Here is a 23,305-nt window from a genome sequence, read left to right as displayed (position 1 = left end):
TTACAAAGAGGTATGATGAACTAGTACACAGAACTAGTACACTGAAAACTAAAAAAAAATATTACAAAAGGAAATTAAAGAAGACCTAAAAAAAATGGAATGTTTTATATTCATGGATTGGAAGACTCAATACTGTTAAGATGGCAATTTTCCCCAAACTGATCTATACAGTCAGTGCCATCCAAATCAAAACCTCAGCAGGCTTCTCTGAAGAAACTGATGATATAAAAATATAAAAGGAAAGGCACAGGACTCAGAAGAGTTAAAATAATCCTGAAAAAGAAACAAGGCTGGTGGACTTAAACTCTCTGATTTCAAGATTTATTTAAAACTGCAAAAATCAAGACACTGTGGTTTTGGTGCAAGCACAGACACACAGATCAATGGAATAGAACAGAGTTTAGAAATAGACCCATATTTATATAGTTAACGCTTTTCCACAAAGGTGCCAAGTTAATTCAACAGGGAAAGGATAGTCTTTTCAACAGATGGTCTGGATCAACTAAATATGTACATGAAGGGGTGGGGGGTAAGAACCTTAACCCTTACAAATACTGTAGACAAAAATTAACTCGAAATGGAAAACAGATGTAAACGTTAGAGCTCAAATTACTAAAATTATAGAAGAAAACATAACAAAAAATACACGTGACATTGGGTTAGTTAGAGATTTCTTAAATAGACCACAGGAGCACAACTATAAAATCAAAAACTTCTGCTCTTTGAAAGGAAACTAAGGAAAAAAAGAAAAGGCAAGCTTCAGACTGGGAGAAGCTAGTTGCCAAACATATTTGACAAAGCACTTATATTTAGAATATATAAAGAGCCCTTATCAAGTAGAAGACAATCAACCCAATAAAAGAAACGAGCAAAAAATATGAAGACAGTTCACCAAAGAAGATATACAAATGGCCAATAAGGACATGAAAAGATGCTCAACATCATTAATCACAAGGGAAATGAAAATTAAAGCCACAATGAGATACTACTATACAACCACTAAAATAGCTTAAGTTAAAAAGACTGACATTTCTGGGACTTCCCTCATGGCGCAGTGGTTAAGAATCCACCTGCCAATGCAGGGACATGGGTTTGATCCCTGGTCCAGGAAGATCCCACATGCCACGGAGCAACTAAGCCCGTGTGCCACAACTACTGAGCCTGGGAGCCACAACTACTGAGCCTGCATGGCGCTACTGAAGCTTGTGCGATCTAGCGCCCGCGTGCTGCAACTACTGAAGCCTGCGTGCCTACAGCCTGTGCTGCACAACAAGAAAACCCACCACAATGAGAAGCCTGTACACCACAACAAAGAGTAGCCCCTGCTCGCCACAACTAGAGAGAGCCTGCTCACAGCAGTGAAGACCCAATGCAGCCAAAAAAAAAAAAAAGACTGACATTTCTAAGTGTTGGTGATGATGTGGAGCAGCTTAAACTCTCATTCACTACTGGCAGAAATGTAAGATGCTACAGCTACTTTGGAAAATGTATGGCAGTATCTTATAAAGCTAAATATACCTTCTTATAGTTCGCAGAAATTTCACTCCTAGGTATCTACTTAATAGAAATGAAAACAGGCCTGCACAGACTTGCAAGCAAATGTTCATACCACCATTATTCACTACAGATTAAAAACTGGATGCTACTTATATGTATATCAACTGGTAAACAGATAAGCAAATTATGGCATATCCATCCTATGGAATACTACTGATCAATAAAAAGAAGTACACTATTAATATATGCAACAACATGGATGAATCTCAAAAACATCATGCTTAAAGAAAGAAGTCAAACACAAAAGACTATATATTGTTCCATTTATATGAAACTCTAGAAAAGATCTTTGTTGCCAGAGGTGGCAACTATAAAGATGCACTGTGGAGCTTTCTAGGGCAATGGAAATGTTCTGTAGTTTGATTAAGGTGGAGGTTACCTGACTATATAAAATTACCAAAATACATCAAACTACACACTTAAGATGAATGAATTTTGTTGTATATACTAGCAAGTCTAATTCAGTAGTACAGACACAAAATAAGACATCATAATCAAGTAGTATTTATTCCAGAAAAATATCAGGAATTTGTATTACTATCATCTGTCATATTCAAAACTAAAGGAAAAAAATTGCAGCAAATACAGAAAAAGTATTTGACAAACTCAAGACTCATTTTTTTTTTTTTTTTTTTTTGCTGTACGCAGGCCTCTCACTGCTGTGGCCTCTCCTGTTGTGGAGCACAGGCCCCAGACGCGCAGGCCCAGCGGCCACGGCTCACAGGCCCAGCCACTCCACGGCATGTGGGATCCTCCTGGACTGGGGCACGAACCCGCATCCCCTGCATCGGCAGGCGGACTCTCAACCACTGTGCCACCAGGGAAGCCCTCAGGACTCATTCTTAACAGAAACTCTTTAACCTGATAAAGGGCACCATACACTGCAATGAAGAGTAGCCCCCGCTCGCTGCAACTAGAGAAAGCCCATGTGCAGCAACAAGACCCAACACAGCCAAAGAAAAAAAATAAATTAATAAAAGAACATGGATCCCAGCTTCAACTTAAAAAAAAAAAAATTCAGAAACAAGAAAAGCACACCCACATCACTGCTTTTATTCAACATTCTACTGAAGGGCTTAACTAATACAATAAGTAAATATGACACAAGAATTAGAAAGGAAGAGCTAAAGCTGTCTTTATTAGCCAGACACTATTCTATGCGCCAGGTGTTGTTCTAAGAGTTTCATGCTTTTTAATTCCCACAGTAGTCCCATGAGATAGGATTATGAAAATAAGGAAAGTTGAGGATAAGCAAGTTACCCAAGGTTACATAGCTAGTAAACAGCAAAATCAGGATCTTAACCCTAACCCTAATCCAAGTAGTATAGCCACAGAATCCATACTTTTTACTACTATGCTATCCTTCCTCGCATCTGGTTGTCTACTTTGAAAATACAAGACACTCAATAGAAACTATAGAACTAATAAGAGTTCAGGAATGTTGCTGCATAAAAAAGTAAATAAAAACTGATAACCGATAGTGTTCTTATGCCTAACAATTTAAAAAAGAGAAAAACAAGGTCCCATTTCCAATAGAAAAAAAATGGTAAGGTTTTCTAGCATAAACGAAAAATTAAAAAGTAATTTATTTAATTTAATTAAGTAATTTATTTTTGGCTGTGCAGCGCAGCTTGTGGGATTTTACTTCCCTGACCAGGGATCGAATCTGGGCCCTGGGCAGTGAGAGCATGGAGTCCTAACCACTGGACTGCCAGGGAATTTCCAATTAAAAAGTAATTTTGAAAGATATTAAAGAACATCACAATTAAAGAAAAAATAACAAAAAAGGAAGGAATATACCATGTTCACTCATTAGTAGACTGAATAGATGAAAATTCCAAGTCTTTTCAAATTATTTATAAATTCAAGGTAGCTCCATCAAAATCCCAGAATACACATATCAAATAAATCTGCAAAATACTAGACAATGTTTATAGAAACAAATATTTAGTTAAAATATAAAAACATGGAAAAGAGTTTTAAAAAACCCACTGAATTGATATAGTAGTTACACTAGGTAGGAAGGAATAGGATCAGGGTGGGTAAATGGGAAACCTTAACTGTATCCACTACTTTTTCTCTAAAAAAGAAAATAAAATATCTGAAGCAAATATGACAATGTTAACATTTGATAAAGCCTGGTGGTAAGTATAGGGGTGTCCTTTTTATCACGCTCTAATCTGGTTGACATGTTTGAAATGCTTTATAAAAAAAAATTACATACAAAGATTACATCATTCTAAGATGTTATAAACCATTTATTTTGAAAGAAGCTATAATTCTATGAACTTGAGAAGAATAGCTCTAGGGCTGTTATTATTATACTATTTTGGGGCTTGGGGATTATGCAATACAGAAAAAAATAGGTATAGTTCATTTTATTCTTGGTGTAGCTTAAATGTATTTAACACTTCTGGGGTGCCTACCAAACTCAAGATACTTTGGTAGGTTATGAAAGAAAGATATAAAAATTGAGTCTCTACTCTCAAAGAGCTCATAATCTAGATGGTGAAATAAATTAACTTTAAAAAATAATGGGCAGGGCTGCCCTGGTGGCACAGTGGTTGACAGTCTGCCTGCCAATGCAGGGGACATGGGTTCGAGCCCTGGTCTGGGAAGATCCCACATGCCGCAGAGCAACTAGGCCCATGAGCCACAATTACTGAGCCTGCACGTCTGGAGCCTGTGCTCTGCAACAAGAAAGGCCGCGATAGTGAGAGGCCCGCGCACTGCGATGAAGAGTGGCCCCCGTTTGCCGCAACTAGAGAAAGCCCTCGCACAGAAACGAAGACCCAACACAGCCATAAATAAATAAATAAATAAATAAATAAATAAATAAATTTAAAAAATAAAAAAAATAATGGGCAGATATTTATGATCCAAGGATAATGTTCTACCTTTCTGAACCTCTTACTTTTTTCTGTATTATTTTTCCTTTTCCTGTAGGAAATATCTGCATTACATTATTTTGTTCCTCACCATTATGTGTGGTTCACCATAAAATTAACATCAGCATCAACATATTTAAAACTCTAGAGGAAAAGTGTTTCTAACTGTAATTCTTAAACAGAAATTTCATTTTGGGAGGGAAGTGGGAGTGCATTTCAGTGACATTCACGAAATGCCAGTACCAGTTAAAAACAAAAACAGAAAATTCTCCAATATTTTAAAAAAAAAATTTTTTTTTTGCGGTATGCGGGCCTCTCACTGTTGTGGCCTCTCCCGTTGCGGAGCACAGGCTCCGGACGCGCAGGCTCAGCGGCCATGGCTCACGGGCCTAGCCGCTCCGCAGCATGTGGGATCTTCCCGGACCGGGGCACGAACCCGTGTCCCCTGCATTGGCAGGCGGACTATCAACCACTGTGCCACCAGGGAAGCCCCTCTGCAGTATTTTTTAATCTATGTGAAATAAACTATTAAAGCAACCCAAGCTTTCAGCTTTAAGAACTGTATCCTTACACCCATCTGAATTTACCTCTTGATTAATACATGTTATGCATATATCAGTTTTCATTTGCTTTTAATCATTTACATAAACGGGATGTCTATTTTTTTTCTTCTCCCAAATTATAAATGCCAAGAACCAGTTATAAAATCACATTGCCATGAAGTTACACAGAAACAACTATAATTAGCTTTAAAATTTTATTGAAATTCAGGTTTAGATTATTTAACAATGTATTATATTGTATATTTTCTAACCAGTATTCTCACCTGCTTTACATTTCTGAGCACAATTTTTAAGAATTGATATTTTCTGCCTAATTTTCCATGATATGCCAATTATACATTCATTAAAATCTCAGATACTCCCCTAAAATTCTTACCTCAACGTCAGAATTTAAAAAAATAAGACCAAATATTGAAAATGTAAGACATTAATATTGTAGCCACTGCAATATAGAAAAGAAAATTTACACAATGTTAACTGTTTAAAATTGCTGTTAACATTTATTGTAGTAATGCAATATATGAACGTTTAACATAACAATATGAATTTTTCATTAAAATGTTCAACCATTTCCTACTGAAGCATGTCCAAAGTTATAAAAATCTTCTCTTTTAAAGTAACCTATACTGAATTAGTCCAAAAGTAATTGTGGCACTTTGGATAAGACATTTATTTTATTGCATATTTTAAGTACCTAAGGTACAGCCTGATTAATAGCAGGTACTGGAAAGAATAAAAAGCAACAGTTTCCTTAAGGAGTAAGTCGTTTGGGGTCACGTGGAAACATTGAGGTCTGACGAACATTGTGCAAGCCCAAAAACAGCATAGTCACTCGTTCCAACCCTGGAGAAAACAAAATAATCATTAATTCATTTTCTGAAAATCTCCCAGGGTCTTTACCTATTGAAAACTACCAAAATAATATCACTGATCAACAAAATGCTTTTCCTTGTTAGGAAGAAAAATGACTTCTATTATTTTGAGTTTAAAATGGAATATTTTGGGTCTGATTCAGAAACAGATGATGCTGTATGTGGGAAGGACTAAATGAGATATTCTTAAGTTGTATGGATTCTGTGAAATGTGAACTACAAAAATCTATGTAAATATCCAAAATTTATGATCTAAACAAACAAAAAATATTTTATAAGCCTATTATTATGTTTTCAAATGAGACCAGATTTTAATTATGTAGTCCAGGCCATCAGTGTAAGACGAAAGTCATAAACTTGTTCACGGAAATTTGATTTAACAGAAGTTACCAGAAATTTATTATAATTCAATACACATGAAACATGATGGTTCCTAGCATAAAAGACTCTATAATACATTATTGTACTAAATGTTTCGAATGTAGAAGAGGCTGATTTTGACATGTGACTTAAATACTATATTACTGACAAGAATTAAGAACAAGTATCACCTGGGAAACACAGCAAAACTAGCAAATGAAACTTTTTGTGTGCAATATGATATATCTAGTTCACTGAATTGTAGCAGGCTAATACATCCCACAAAGAAGGCAAGGTCAAAGAATACTTTTATATATCAACAACTTTTAAGTTTAATACATTTGACATCTAAAAGTAATATAAATAAAAGAATTAATACTTATATTTCTATTCCTTACTCAAAAACATCTGCAGACGTAAATTTGAACCTTGTACTATAGTAACCTAACACTAATCAAAAAAAAAAAGAAATCACCATATCCCATCTTCCACTCAAATATTAATTAACAAAAATAGGTAGTATTTTGATAACCATTCAAGTGTCTTTCTTCACAAGCACGATGAAAATTTACATAGTCAGTTACAAAAGTCTGTAAAATATCATGCAAAATGTGCATCATTCAATATTCTAAGAGAAAATAGCCATAAATTTCCCATTGAAATTTAAACTATGTATATATTCAATGTAGCATTGTTTGTAATAACAAAAGGCTGGTAATACCCTACATTTCTATCAATAGGAAGCTGGTTAACAAGATTACCATGCACCCTTTCAATGGATTCTATGTAGTGATTAAAAATGAATGAAAAAGCTCAAGTATTGATAAGGAACAACTTACAAAATATAGTAAGTGAAAAATGCAAGGTATTGAACGGTTTATATAATATACTATAATTTGTATAAAAAATGTATTTTAAAAAGTACATGTAGCTTTGCATATTAAAGATTATCTTTGCAAAGGCAAAGAGGAAACTAGAAACAATAGTTTTCTGTAGGGAGGTGAATGTACACTCTTCTATATGCTTTGAATTTGAAATTTTTGTAAGTATATTACCTGTTTACCAAAACCCCCAAAACAAACAATAGAAAACTTAAGAGTTTTTGATACGGACATCCAAAAGTTAAGTTAAATATTTACTCATTTTCAATCACAGAGCAGCATCTTACATATACTCTAGAAGTGGTTCTAAAAGCCAATGAAATGTTACATTTCAACAAAAACATTTAGCAGCAATCTGAACTAACCTGAGGGAGAGCTTTAATCTGGGCTAACCTGAATGAACTCATGGGTACAGAAAGAAAAGAGGATACTCAAAATCAAATTTCCATTTAGTCGTAACTCACTTAAAAAATTCTTATAATTCAAATTTGTATTACACTTAGCACTTGTGAACTTATTTGTAAGCAATAACAATATACAGAATTTACTTTTTGGAGTCTAATGCTGAAGAAATTTCGTTAGAACTGAATGAACACTTTGACAAATGAAATCTGGGTTGGAAATATTGTCATAATACAAAGAAATATTACCAATGCCTCCACCAGCATGAGGAGGGGCTCCAAAGCGGAAGGAATCAATGTATGCCTTAATTTTCTCCAAATCTACAAAACAAACATAAAAAAAACCCCACATAATTTATCATCTTATTTAGCTTAAAAAAATTGCAAAAGCAATTACTGTACAATGAAGATTAAAACAAATGACTGTTTCTGAAAATTCTTTAAAGGGTTTTAAAATTTATTATTTTCAGAATATACATGGCCTTCCTCAGTATATTTAAGTTGTTTACCAATTCCATGATGTAAGGCTCTCTCTGTTAGCAGCTGAGGATCATGTATTCTTTGAGCTCCTGACAGTATTTCTTCTCCTCTCATGAACATATCATAAGAGTTGGACAGTTTCTGCAGGAAAAACAAATAAAAAAATACCACTCAAGTGGCTATCACCCTATCACACATATGTGGAAAAACACCCTTTGTTGCATGAAGAGCAAGTCCATTTTTTCCTACAATTAATGATGGAACCTGCTCCAATAAACATGATTTGTTTCTCTAAAACAGGATTAAACTAGTGAGGGTTGAATAATAAGTTCTTCCTTGCCTCTATCAGATTTTATGTTCCCCTTCTCCCATACCTTCCAACAACAAATCAGAACATTATATCTTCTTTCAAGAAGTAGTGCTGATTCTTGTTTCACTTTATCATCTGAAATTTTTTAAGTGTGATATGATTTTGAGATCACTTTTGGAACTTCAAATTATCAACAGGTGTTAGTCTTTTTAACTTTTAAAACGCCCTTATTTTAAGGAAAGTAAATTGAACATCAATTTACCATAGCTCAAACTATTCCTTATCAGGTTTTAACTTCTTTCCCCGTCTTTCAATAAACCAATGGTTCTCAAAGTGTGATTCCTGGACTGGTAGCTTCAGTATTACCTTATCAGAAATACCAATTATCAAGCCCCACCCCAGACCAACTAATCAGAAAGTCTGGTGATGGGGTCCATCAATCTGTGGTTTAAAAGCCCTCCAAGTGGTTCTGATGCCCACTAAAGTTGGGGAACCAGTGCAGAGGAAAAACAATGAAAAGCCACAAGACATTATTTAGATTAACTACCAGGATAGAATGTGAATTCTTAGTTCAAGGTCAATGATAAAATGATTTGGTAAAGTCTTCAAATCTATTAATAGTATTTGTTGTTTATATAGTGTTACTTCCTCATATATCTTTAAAAATGACATGAGGAACTTCCCTGGTGGCGCAGTGGTTAAGAATCCGCCTGTCAATGCAGGGGACACAGGTTCGAGCCCTGGTCCGGGAATATCCCACATGCCGCAGAGCAACTAAGCCTGTGTGCCACAACTACTGAGCACCTGCACCACAACTACTGAAGCCCACACGCCTAGAGCCTGTGTTCCGCAACAAGAGAAGCCACCACAATGAGAAGCCCACGCAGTGCCACAAAGAGTAACCCCTGCTCGCTGCAACTAGAGAAAAGCCTGCACACAGCAAAGAAGACCCAACACAGCCCCCCACAAAAATAATAATAATAAATTAAAAAAAGAAACACATGAAAATTATTTTTAATACAGGTTCTGTGGACTAATTTTCTAGAATATTCAAATTTCACAGTATCATTTTGATCTGACTGACAGAAACTAGTAGCAATACATATAAAAACGTGTCCATCAAAACTGCAAGTTACTAATGAAAACCATTATTCCCATTGTACAACTTGACACAGTGACAATAAAGTTTTCCCTCTTCCCCCAAACAGGTTATTTAAAATCAAATTACTTACAGGATTTCTTGGGTCAGGCATGGTATAGAAAGGTCTTACAGCCAATGGATATTTATCAAGAATATAAAAATCTGTATCATACTATAAAAAGAATAAATATGATTAAAACAGATTTTTAAGAAGTTTAATTAAAGTAAAAAGGCAACCATTTCAATTAACTGTCTTTTTTATACATGTTTTGTTCTTCAAAATTACTGTAATTACACTCTATATACAGTAACTATTCTGCTTCTTTCAAGTAACACCTGTATCCTACAGTATTTTGCCATGTTATAAATTCTTCCAATATACTTAATTTTTAGGAGTTGTTGACTATTCGATCATAGTTCAAATATGCATTTTTCGTTTTCTTTTTTTGGACTTGTAATATCTTTACAATTTCTCCTCCATTGAAAATTATGCTGTGATAAACTTCTTTGATTTTCATTTTTTTGCATTGCAATTCTAGCTCATTTAGTTTTTCAGATGCATTTTATAACTATTTTTGTTAAATTATCCCAAATCTCATTGGGTTTTACAAAAACTACATTAAATCTATAAATTATTTTGGGAAAAACTGACGTCTTTTACTATATTCATCTTAAAAAAACCTTGATTATTCCCCCCAGTAATTTAAATTTTCACTTAGATATTTAATATTTTAGATACTAATTTGGTAGTTTTCTTAGATGAAAACTACAATTGAAATAAATAACATTAACATGAAATTATGATACTTTTGTTAGAAAGAATATGTGACCTACATTTAGTTAAAAAGAAACCAGTCACGTTTCAACTGTTTTGATGTTAAACATTTTTCCTAAAACTGGAGCATAGAGAGAATGTCAACAGAGCTGACAAATTAGAAATGCCCCTACTGAAACATCATTTTAAAGGTATAAACTCAGTACTATGCAGTTTCACAAACAGGCTAGTTCCCCAGTCAGTTGAACAGTTTTGAGTGCAACCAGCAGGAGGAGCTCAAGGACTGTTTTTATTCAATTACACAATTTTCTTAATTTCTTTAAAGATCACACTAAGTTTAGTTTTTCTCTTCTTTGGAATTTTAGAAAATGAGATAGGAAAGTAGCTTTCATGTAAGAGGCATAAAGGAAATTCATTCACCCTCTACTCCCATGAATTAGCAAGGGTAGTGAGGGAAGACCATTTCTAAATAATTTAAAATCATCTTGAGGTCCTCTCTAACTAATCTGACAATCAGACCTAGACATCACTTTAGAGGTACCTCAGTACAACTTATACAAAAATCAAATACTGACCTAATCATACCATTTGGGCAAAGCCTGTCTGAGTACTTTTTATTTTCCTAAGAATTAAAAAAAATATATTATCCCCCTTGGTTTTTATTTATTCTGGAATATTACCATTCTAGGAAGATTAGCCCCCCTTACAACTGTTCTCTAGTTCCAGGGTATGTTTCAAATTTATAAAAAGAAATCCAGCATGTACAAGAGTCCTTACCTTTTCCTTTACCAAACGACCCAACAGTTTTTCATTTGGTGTACTGAAAAAGAAACAGGAAATCAGATGTTTGAAGATCAAACAGCAACTTAAAAGAGTTTTAAGTTAATAAGGAACCTCTTCTATTTGAAGTTCTCAAAGGATAAAAAATTTAGCCAAAATACATAGTTGTCTATTCTGCTCCTTTTTAAAAAGGCAACTACTACTGGAAACCAGTTATGAGTGCACCTGGTACAGTTAGTAGGTGCTGCTCAATAATATTTAAATAAATAGAATTTAGCAATTCACTGATTCACAAATAGCATGGATGAAGTAGTTTCCTACAATTACAGATAATGAAAGTTTACCATACCAACATAGGCTTCTCTTGCCATTAAATGGTTCTACTCCAAAATGGTCTCTCCTTTTTTACTCTTTATCAAAGATTTACAAAACAAAAATCAGTATTTCCAAGTAAAATGTTAACAGTGTATATATATAAACCAATTACATTTCTATAGCCAGGACTTTGCTACTTTAAGTTCTATCCTATTTAAGAAAAATTTCCAAAATACTTACAAAAATATTATCCAACTTAAAGTAATTATAGGATTTATGGTTTTCCTTAAAATGTCATCTAGCAATGTACAGGATGATTAAAACAATATATATACATATGTGTACACACAAACACATATATATTTGTTAAACAAATAAAGGTAAATGAAGGGTTTTGGGTGAAATATGTTTTTAAAAAAACCCTAAAAAAAAAACCTTCCCTTCCTATATTGATATGAATTATTGTGTTGGCTTAAATATTTTAACTTAAGAACCCTTGAATAAAACATAAGTAGACAGAAATCTCTAATCTTTATTAAACTATATAATTAATTTCAAAATTATAAATTGTTTGATCTGAATTTAGATAATATAATACAGTTATATCAAAGATCAGTGACTTGTATAACTTTTAGAGATCTTTAAAAGTTTCATACCCTAATCCTGTATGGGGACAGATTTAGGCTGTTGTCTATACCCTCTAACACCACTGATTTAAAAAGAGAGTTCACATATTAGATGATAAAATCACAGGCAAAGGGCCCTATATTTTCTTTAAAGCATTACAAATATGAAGCAGGGGGAAAAATGCACAAAAATGGTGTTTATAAACAAAAATACTGAAGCTTAGGCAAACCACATTAAACATAACATTTTTTTTTTTGGCTGTACGCGGGCCTCTCACTGTTGTGGCCTCTCCCATTGCGGAGCACAGGCTGCGGACGCGCAGGCTCAGTGGCCATGGCTCACGGGCCCAGCTGCTCCGCGGCATGTGGGATCTTCCCGGACCGGGGCATGAACCCGTGTCCCCTGTATCGGCAGGTGGACTCTCAACCACTGCGCCACCAGGGAAGCCCTAAACATAACATTTTATTTCAGATCACACATTGAACAAAACAAGCATGATACTATATACCAAAATTAATAAAACTGAAGTTTATCAACTGGGTGAAAAAACCATCATTCATCAATATATTTATTCTTTTGTATCTTAAATCTAATTACTAAAGTTTTAAAAATCACAAAGACAAACAAACCTTAGATCATCTTCATCTCCCATTTCAATTCCAGCTTCCCTAAGCATAGCTAATGCTTCACAATACTCCAGTCTTAAAGTTGGCTCCAAAAATTTGAATGGCTCACATGGGAACTGTTTATTCACCGTCTGAATTTCAGTTTGAAACCTATTTGTACAATGATTAAGAGTTAATAAAAATGTGTGAAATAAATGTTTTCCCCACATGAGGTCACTGTGGCAATACATAAATGTAAAAAAATTTTTTAACCAATACTGGTGAAATAAGGAACATACAGCTTTTTTTCTTCCACACACTCAATACACATTTTTTTCTTAAACAAAGAAGCAACATTTTTAACATTTCATTGGAGTTATTATATGTGCAGTGATAAGGAAAGGACAACTTGAACAGGTTCTGGGGTAGAAACATGCCCTTTCCAGCTGAACCTGCTCATTGCCACAGATCTCCTAGCTGTCCCGGGAGCCTGTAGTCAAGCGGGCAGGTGACATGGACCCAAGAGCCTATATACTATTAGTTCCACGGTTCCACTGATAACAATTTTGAATTCAGAGACAACTCAAAAGGAAATGCTTTTAGAGCAAAGCTCTTTCATGTAAAATCAGCCTCAGTATAGAAATTGCCTCAGGGACTTTTAGGCTCTTCAGTAGTAGAAACAGCAGCTAAGAAAAAATATCTGATAGATATTGAATATCTGTTCATGTCACATAAAATCATGCTTTGAAACAGTGTATGTACCAGAAAAAAACTGTTATCAAGAAATTAAGTTAAATAAGGAAATTTAAATACTTAAAAAATATTTAGCACCAATTCTCAATCTCATTTGTCATCACAGTGGCATTAAAGGATAAAAAACTTTTATAATTCATATCAGCTCACATTGTTAGAAACAAAAAATACCCATTTTATGAGGCATTAAAAAATCTGACTTTTTAATACTTTAATAACACTTGTTATCATCAAGGAAGACCAAATTAATGAACACTTATCTTCCCCCATTCCCACTATACCATAAGTTTGTTTAGGAGAGTGCCTATTTCCTTCTCATTTTAATAATCACTATAGTATGTTTATTGTCTACCTTCTAAACAAGAGGCACAAGACAAATGTTCACTGCACTAAACTGCTGCTGTGGAAGATGCTAAGATTGAAAAGGTATATTTTTACTAAAGTATTTATGGATGAAATGATAGCTGAGGTTTGCTTCAAAATAAGAGGGCAGGGGGGAAATGGGTAAAACAAAATTGGCCATGGACTGACAATGGTTGAATTGGGTGATGAGTATATGGGGTTTCATTAGGCTAGTCTATCTACTTTTGTAAGAGATCTAGAATTTTCCATGATTAACAGAATTGAAAAAAGTATGTTTACATTCTATGAAAACAGTAGAAATAAAAACACTACTACTTCCTGATTAGTCTTAAAGTTTTAATGGAAGTAATAAACTTTAGCCATTGATTTATTCAAATCTTGATATAAGTAGGGTTAAGATGACCCCAATAATTAATTTTTAAATTGCTTTGTTTTGGATATTAACCCCTATTCATGTTAATCAATGGTAATACAAAAATATGAATATCAATATTTTAACACATTATTGACTGGAGATGTATTAATACGTCTTTTGTTACCCATATGTCATTGACCAGAGACGTATCAATATGTTTTTAGAGAGTGATACAATTAACATCACTGTGCGAAGTTGTTAGAGCTTAAAGTTGATCAAGGACAGCTTATGATTGTCATTATCATTCACATTTTGCTCCATTAGGTTTTTGTTCCAACCTTGTGTATGTTATAAATGCAAGTTTATTACCATAAAATTTTCAAAAATGATATATCACAAAATTTTGAGTGAAGAAGAATTTTTCAGTGAATTTTATGCAGATACTTTTTCTGACTATCGGAGCGACATATATACTAGTGTCTCAGAAGACAACAGTTCTTCAGAATGTAGTTCTGATTTAGATGATGTGAACATCAGACCAACAAAAAGACAAAAAAACTTAGTGATTGATCCTAATAAGGAAAGTGAAAATGAAACTCAAGGTGCTAGAGAATGCTCCTTTGCTTCTACAGAAGAGTGGATTGAAGACAACATTTCACAAAAATTATAACATTTTACAGATGTGTTAGATGTAACTATTAATGTAACAACACACAAAGTGTTAGTGAAATAACAGAATTAATTTTTGGTAACAACTTTTTCAAGCTGGTTGCTTCTCAAACAAACTTGTATCGTACACAGAATGAAAAATCATATAAAAAGTATGATAAGGCTTTAAAATGGACAGATGTAACCAATAGTGACATGATGAAGTTTCTTGGATTAATAATTTTGATGGGACAAATAAGAAAGTCACACTGGAAAGAATATTGGTTGACTGATCCCTTACTTGAAACACCTATCTTTCCAAAGATTATGACAAGAAGAAGGTTCGAACAAATAATGACATTTCTTCACTTTAACAATAACTCAGAAACTCTACTTCCTGCAGACAGAATTTCAAAAGTTAAAACTTTTTTGGATTATTTTCTACCAAAATTTCAATTGATCTATATACCCAAACAAGAGCTATCACTTGAGGAGGCAATGATAAAGTGGATAGGACGACTCAGATTCAAAACCTATAATCACGGAAAACTTACAAAATATGGAACTTTGGTCAGGATGGTTAGCAAAAGTGAAACTGGATATATATGCAACCTTGGATTTACATGGGTGAAGGAAAGAAACTGCAAGAAACTATTATTGGTCCTACAATCACCTTGGTTCATGGCACCATGTTTACCAAGACAAGTATTAAAACAGTGTGTCCACATCTGAAATATTGTTGAAAAATAAAACCAGAGTTTGTGGGATTATAAGAGAGAATCGTGGTCTACCACACCAATTAAAGGAGAAATCTAAAAATCTACAGGGGGAGAAATGACATTCTTACGGACGGGAGAAGTGATTCTTCTTACGGAAAGACAAGAGGCTAGTCTACACAGTGACAACTATTCATGATGCCTACACAGCATCTACAGGAAAGGAAGACAGGAGGACTGGCCATTAGATAACTAAGCCCACCTGAATATTAGAGTATAATAAATATATTAAAGGAGTTGATCAATCTGGTCAGTATCTGGCAAACTTCAATATCCTCTGGAAAACTCAAAAATGGTATAAGAAAGTGGGTTTCTATTTGAGTAATTGTGGTTTATTCAATGCATTTAAAATTAACTGTAGCATTAATGCACAGAATAAAATGACTTACAAGCAATTTTTGTTAGCAGTAGCTAGAGAATGGGTAAGTGACCATTCTGGTGAATATAGTGGTAGTCCTGTACCTGGTCTTTCTGTGGCATTTCTAAAAGAGCCCCCCACAAAGATCCACCTTGTTGACTATCAGGTAAAAGCACATATTCTAAAGGAAATAATACGCACAGGACTAAAAATAAAAATGCCGCCAGAAAGTGTAGAGACTGCTCTTCCAGGGGAAAGTGCAGTGAAACACAGTATATTTGTAATACATGTTCTGTTCCCCTGCACAGAGTTGACTGCTATACTGCCTATCACACTCTAATGAAATATTAGAATGCTTTAGTAAGACATGTACAAAGTTTCAAATAAATACATTAAGTGCAGGGCTTCCCTGGTGGTAGAGTGGTTAAGAATGTGCCTGCCAATGCAGGGGACACGGGTTTGAACCCTGGTCCGGGAAGATCCCACACGCTGTGGAGCAACTAAGCCCGTGTGCCACAACTACTGAGCCTGCAAGCCACAGCTACTGAAGCCCGCACGCCTAGAGCCTATGTTCCGCAACAAGAGAAGCCACTGCAGTGAGAAGCCTGTGCACCACAACGAGGAGTAGCCCCCACTTGCTGCAACTAGAGGAAGCCCGCGTGCAGCAACAAAGACCCAACTCAGCCAAAAATAAACAAATAAATAAATAAATTTATTAAAAAAAATACATTAAGTGCAAAAAAAGTTGATATTTACTCAAACATGGGTGTTTCAATATTCACTTACATAACAAATCGCTGGCCACAGGCGTTCGTTTCTGCAAAAATCCCCGAGTCAATGATGTGTTAAAATACATTTGTGTATTCTTCTGTGAGAGATAAGTACTAATGATAAACAGGAGAGGGATAGGACAAAAGCCAGATAACCCAGTTTACAACTGACATAGAAACTTAAAATTCCTAAATGCTATATAGAAGACAGAAAGAAGACTTTTATTTCCAAGTTGCCATGTTAAGTCTACTGAGAAAGCCCAGTGATAATGGTGTCTGAATCTCTAATTTGTAAGTAGAGAGTTGATTTTAATCCCAAGGGCCCAATTCATGCTTGGTCTGTTGTTACAAAAACCAAAGTGGAAATTTCATATTCCAATATTAAGTAGCAAAGATGTCAATACCTAAATTAATGTTTCACAAACCTCCTTGAATTATAAATGTAAAAAGAAAATGAGAAAAGCTCTATTCCTTCATTATAGTTTCGAAAGATATTTTGTTTTATAGGGAAACATCTGTCGTTCTGTTGACTATCTGAATGAAAAGTTGCTTAAAATAAACTCTATTGAAATGTTTCAGAGAACAAAGGTTAAAAGAAAAGGCTGGGAGGACTGGCCAAGATCGTAGAGTAGGAAGACCTTGAATTCACCTCCTCCCATGGGCACACCAAAATAACTATTTACAGAGCGACTATTGATGAGAACAACCAGAAGACTAGCAGAAGAGATCTTCTACAACCAAAGATATAAAGAAGGAACCACAAAGAGACGGGTAGGAAGGGCAGAGATGTGGCATAGTCCACAACCATACCCCCAACGTAGGCAACCAACAAATAGGAGGATAATCACAACTGCAGAAATTCCCCCCAAGGAGTGAGAGGTCTGAGTCCTATATCGGGTTCCCCAGGCTGCGGATCCTGCACCAGGAAGACAAGCCCGCTAGAATGTCTGGCTTTGAAGGCCAGTGGGGCTTGCATTTGGGAGAACTGAAGCCCCCACGGGAAACAGAAAATCCACTTAAAGGGTGCATGTAAAATCTCACATGCTCTGAGACCTGGGGCAGAAGTGGTAATCTGAAAGGAGACAGGGTCCGACCCACTTGCTGATCTTGGAGAGCCTCCTAAACAAGCAGAAGGCAACTGGGACTCACCCTGGGGACACAGATGTTAGCAGCAGCCTTTTTTGGGAGCTCATTCTATCGTGAGGACACTGGTGCTGGCAAGCGCCATTTTGGAATCCTCCGTCTAGCCTGTTAGCACATGGGCCAGGCCCGGCCACCAGCCAGTCAGCACTAGTCCTGGGAAGCCCCAGGCCAAGCAGCCAACCACACAAGGATAAAGCCTCATCTACCAGCAGGCCAGTAGTAGCTGTAGACCCCTTTCCTCCCAAGCCCCCAGCCACCCTAGGATCTGGCCCTGCCCACAAGAGGGCCCAGGGTTGGGCCCTGCCAAATAGTGGGCCAGCACCAGTCCTGGGACCTGTGCTGCCCACCAGTAACCAGCAGGCTCTGCACTAGGTAGCGCTTGGCAACCAACTGGGCTGGGGGCCAGCCAAGCCTACCAGCATGCCCACAGAAGTCATCCCTGCCATAACAGAAGGGCCTACACAGCTCATACCGCAGGCACCCCCTAGAGCGTATCGCTCTGGTGAACAGAGGTGAGTGTGTTGCTGGGCCCTATACGATGTCTCCTACATAGGGCCACTTCTCCAAGATCAGGAAACATAATCGACCTACCTAATACATAGAAATAAAAACAGAGAATCAGGCAAAATAAGGTGACACTGGAATATTTTCAAAACAAAGGAACAAGATAAAACCCCAGAAGAAGAGCTAAGTGAAGTGGAGATAAGCAATTTACCCAATAAAGAGTTCAAGGTAGGGAATTCCCTGGTGGTGGTCCAATGGTTAGGACTTGGTGCTTTGACTGCGGGGGCCTGGGTTCAATCCCTGGTTGGGGAGCTAAGATCTCATAAGCCATGCAGCGTGACAAAAAAAAAAAAAAAATCAAGGTAATGGTCATAAAGATGCTCAATTCACTTGAGAGAAGAATGGATAAACACAATGAGAAGTTTAACAGAGTTATTAAATATAAAGAAGAACCAAACAGAGATGAAGAATATAGTAACAAATAAATACACTAGAAGGAACCAACAGTAGATTAGTTGATACAGAGCAACAATTCAGTGAACTGGAAGACAAAGTAGTCTAAACCACTCAAGTTGAACAGAAAAAAAGAAAGAATTTAAAAAAATGAGGACAGTTTAAGTGACCTCTGGGACAACATCAAGCAGACTAACATTCACATTATAGGGGTCCCAGAAGGAGAAAAAAGTGGCAGAGAATGCATTTGAAGACACAATAGCAGAAAACTTCCGTAACCTTGGAAAGGAAACAGATATCCAGGTCCACGAAGTACAGAGAGTCCCAAATAAGATCAACCCAAAGAGGTCCACACCAAGTCACAGTGTAATTAGGCAAAAATTAAAGATAGAGAATATTAAAAGCATCAAGGGAAAAGTAACTAGATACATACAAAGGAACTCCTATAAAACTGTCAGCTGACTTTTCAGCAGAAACCTTGTAGGCCAGAAGGGAATGGAACCATATATTTAAAGTAACTGAAGTTAATAAACCTACAATCAAGAATACTGTATCTGGCAAGGGAGGCTATCATTCAAATTTAAAGGAAAGATAAAATGTTTTACAGACAAGCAAAAGCTAAGAGTTCAGCACCACGAAACTGGCTTTGTAAGAAATGTTAAAGGGACTTCTCAAATGGGGAAAGAAAGGCCACAACTAGGGAATTCTCTGGCGGTCCAGTGGTTAAGACTCCACACTTCCACTGTGGGGGCCCGGGTTCAATCCCTGGTCAGGGAAGTAAGGTACTGCAAGCTGCGCAGAGCAGCCAAAAACAAACAATCAAAAGGCCACAACTAGAAATAGGAAAATTACAAAGAAAAATTCTCATTGGTAAAGGCAAATGTATGGTAGAGGTAGTAGATCAACCACATATAAGGCTAGCAGGAAGGTTAAAAGACAAAAGTAGTAAAATCATCTATATCCACAATAAGTAGTTAAGAAATACACAAAATAAAAAGACATAAAATATGTCAAAAACATTAAATGTGGGTGAGGAGAGTAAAAACACAGGGTTGTTGAAATGCATTTGAACTTGAGAGATCATCAACTTAAAATAATAATGTATGTACATAGGTTGCTATATATAAATCTGATGGTAACCATAAGCCAAAAATCTATAACAGATACACACACACAAAAGAGAAAGGAATTCATATTAACACTAAAGATAGTCATCAAATCACAGGGAAGAAGAAAGCAAAAAGAAGAAAGAACAAAATAGAAATACAAAAACAACCCGAAAGCAAGTCACAAAAAGGCAGTAAGAACATACCTATCAATAATTACTTTGAATGTAAATGGACTAATGCTCCAATCAAAAGACACAGAGTGGCTGAATGGATAAAAAAACAAGACCCACAAATATGCTGCTTCCAAGACTCACTTCACATCTAAAGATACACTCAGACTGAAAGTGAGGGGATGGAAAAAAGTATTCCATGCAAATGGAAATGAGAAGGACATTACATAATGATAAAGGGATCAATCCAACAAGAAGATCTAACAATTATAAATATATATGCATCCAACATAGGAGCACCTAAATACATAAAGCAAGTATTAACAAACATAAGGGAGAAATTGACAATAATACAAAACAGTAGGGGACTTTAACACCCCACTTACATCACTACACAGATCACCCAGACAGAAAATCAGTAAGGAAACACTGGCTTTAAAATGACACATTAGACCAAATGGACTTGATAACAGATGTATATATATATAGAACATTCCATCCAAAAGTAGCAGAATGCACATTATTTTCAAGTACACATGGAACATTCTCCAGGATAGATCACATGGTAGGCCACAAAACAAGTCTCAGAAAATTTAAGATTAAATTCCTATCAAGCATTTTTTCCGACCACATGCAATGAGACTAGAAATCAACTACAAGAAAAAAACCTGCAAAACCCACTAATACATAGAGGCTAAACAATATGGTTCTCAACAACCAATGGGTTACAGAAGATATGAAAGAGGAAATAAAAAAATACCTGGAGACAAATGAAAATGAAAACACATCAATCCAAAATCTACAGAATGCAGCCAAAGTAGTTCTAAGAGGGAAGTTTATAGCGATACAAGCCTACCTCAGGAAATAAGAAAAATCTCAAACAAGCTAAACTTACACATGAAGAAATTAGAAACAAGCAAAACCCAAGGTTACTATATGGAAAAAAGTAATAATGATCAGGGTGAAAAATAAATGAATTAGAGACTTAAAAAAAAAAGGAAAGATCAATGAAATTAAGAGACGGTTCTTTGAAAAGATAAAATTGATAAAACTTTAGCCAGACTCATCAAGAAAAAAAAAGAACCCAAATCAATATCATCAGAAATGAAAAAGAAGTTACAATCGACACCACAGAAATACAAAGGATCGTAAGAGATTACTACGAATAGCTATATGCCAATAAAATGAACAACCTAGAAGAAATGGACAAACTCCTAGAGATCCTATAAAATCTCCTATAAAATCTCCCAAGACTGAATCAGGAAGAAACAGAAAACATGAATGGACCAACTGACTATGATGATATTGAATCAGTAATAAAAAAAACTCCCAACAAACAAAAGTCCAAAACCAGATGGCTTCACAGGTGAAGTCTATCAAACATTTAAAGAAGAATTAACACATATATTTCTCAACCTATTCAAAAAAAATTCCAGAGGAAGAAACACTTCCGAACTCATTATATAAGACAAGCATCACACTGACACCAAAACCAGACAAAAAAAGAAAATCATACGCCCATATCCCTGATAAACATAGATGCAAAAATCCTTAAAAACTAGCAAACTGAAGCCAACAATACATGGAAAGGATCATACATCACGATCAAGTGGGATTTATCCCAGGAATGCAAAGATGGTTCAACATCCACAAATCAATCAATGTGATACACCACACCAACAAATTGAGGAATAAAAATCATATTATCATCTCAACAGACACAGAAAACCTTCTGACAAAATTCAATATCCATTTATGATAAAAACTCTCAACAAAGTGTGTACAGAGGGAACATACCTCAACATAAGGCCATAATGACAAGCCCAAAGCTAATATCATATTCAATGGTGAAAAGCTAAAAGTATTTTCTCCAAGATCAGGAACAAGATAAAGGTGCCCACTCTCGCCACTTTAATTCAACACAGAATTGGAAGTCCTAGCCACAGCAATCAGACAAGAAAAAGGTATAAAAGGAATCCAAATTGGAAAGACAGAAGTAAAACTGTCACCGGTTCAGATGACGTGATACTATACATAGAAAATCCTAAAGATGCCTCCAGAAAACTATTAGAACTCACCAATGAATTCAGTAAAGTTGCAGGGTACAAAATTAATATACAGAAATCTGTTGTGTTTCTATACAATAATATTTAACTATCAGAAAGAGGAATTAAGAAAACAATCCCATTTACAATTGCATTACAAAGATTAAAATATCTAGGAATAAATCTAACCAAGGAGGTAAAAGACCTGTACTCAGAACACTATAAGACGCTGATGAGAGAAAGTGAAGATGATACAAACAAACGGAAATATATAGCATGTTCATGGATTGGAGGAATTAATATTGTTAAAATGACCATACTACTCTAGGCAATCTACAGATTCAATGCAATCCCTAGCAAAATAAAAGTGGCATTTTTTCCACAGAACTAGAACAAATAACTCTAAAAGTTGCATGGAAACAGAAAAGACCTGAACAGCCAAAACAACCTTGAATGAAGAACAAAGCTGGAGGTATCATGCTTCCTGACTCAAACTATACTACAAAGCTACCATCATCAAAACAGTATGGTACTGGTACAAAAACAGACACACAGACCAATGGAAGACAACAGAGAGCTCAGAAATTAACCCACACTTATATGGTCAATTAATCTACAACAAAGGAGGCAAGCATATACAATGGGGAAAAGACAGCCTCTTCAATAAATTGTGGTGGGAAAACTGGATACCTACTTGTCAAAGAATTAAACTGGACTTTCTCACACCATATACAAAAATAAACTCAAAATGCATTGAAGACCTAAATGTAAGACCTGAAGCCATAAAAGTCCTAGAAGAAAACATAGGCAGTACGTTCAATGACATTGGCCTTAGCAATATTTTTTTGGATCTGTCTCCTCAGGCAAGGGAAACAAAAGCAAAAATAAACAAATGGGACTACATTAAACTAAAAAGCTTTTGCACAGTGAAGGAAACTATTAACAAAATGGAAATGCTGCCCACTGAATGGGAGAAGATATTTGCAAATGATATATCTGATAAGGGGTTGATATCCAAAATATACAAATTACTCATACAACTCAACATCAAAAAACCAAAAAACCCAATTTAAACATGGGCAGAGTATCTGCCCATGGGAGCAGATATTTGCAAATGATATATCTGATAAGGGGTTGATATCCAAAATATACAAATTACTCATACAACTCAACATCAAAAAACCAAAAAACCCAATTTAAACATGGGCAGAGTATCTGAGTAGACATTTTTCCAAAGAAGACACACAGATGGGCAACAGACACATGGAAAGATGCTCAATGTTGCTAATCATCAGGGAAATAC

The 23,305-nt window shown here is 35.5% G+C and overlaps 1 protein-coding gene across 3 annotated transcripts in view; it reads right to left on the bottom strand.

Moving 5' to 3' along the window:
• Nucleotides 1-5,188: 5,188 nt before the first annotated feature.
• The window catches only part of DARS1 (aspartyl-tRNA synthetase 1), a 67,497-nt gene continuing 49,380 nt past the window's right edge, over nucleotides 5,189-23,305 (bottom strand). For all 3 annotated transcript variants that reach the window (XM_067742063.1, XM_067742060.1, XM_067742061.1), the window contains exons 11-16: nucleotides 12,580-12,726; nucleotides 11,006-11,048; nucleotides 9,545-9,625; nucleotides 8,032-8,143; nucleotides 7,772-7,843; nucleotides 5,189-5,851 (exon numbers count right to left, since the gene is read on the bottom strand). In XM_067742063.1, the coding sequence (XP_067598164.1) occupies nucleotides 5,760-5,851; nucleotides 7,772-7,843; nucleotides 8,032-8,143; nucleotides 9,545-9,625; nucleotides 11,006-11,048; nucleotides 12,580-12,726 (547 nt within the window). In that variant the 3' untranslated portion in view covers nucleotides 5,189-5,759. The remainder of the gene's footprint in view (nucleotides 5,852-7,771; nucleotides 7,844-8,031; nucleotides 8,144-9,544; nucleotides 9,626-11,005; nucleotides 11,049-12,579; nucleotides 12,727-23,305) is intronic.

Source organism: Pseudorca crassidens, chromosome 6 (genome assembly GCF_039906515.1).
Source record: "Pseudorca crassidens isolate mPseCra1 chromosome 6, mPseCra1.hap1, whole genome shotgun sequence".
In the NCBI taxonomy this organism is placed as follows: Eukaryota; Metazoa; Chordata; class Mammalia; order Artiodactyla; family Delphinidae; genus Pseudorca; species Pseudorca crassidens.
The sequence above is the reverse complement of the archived record's forward strand: the minus strand, read 5'-3'. Positions and strand labels throughout refer to the sequence as shown.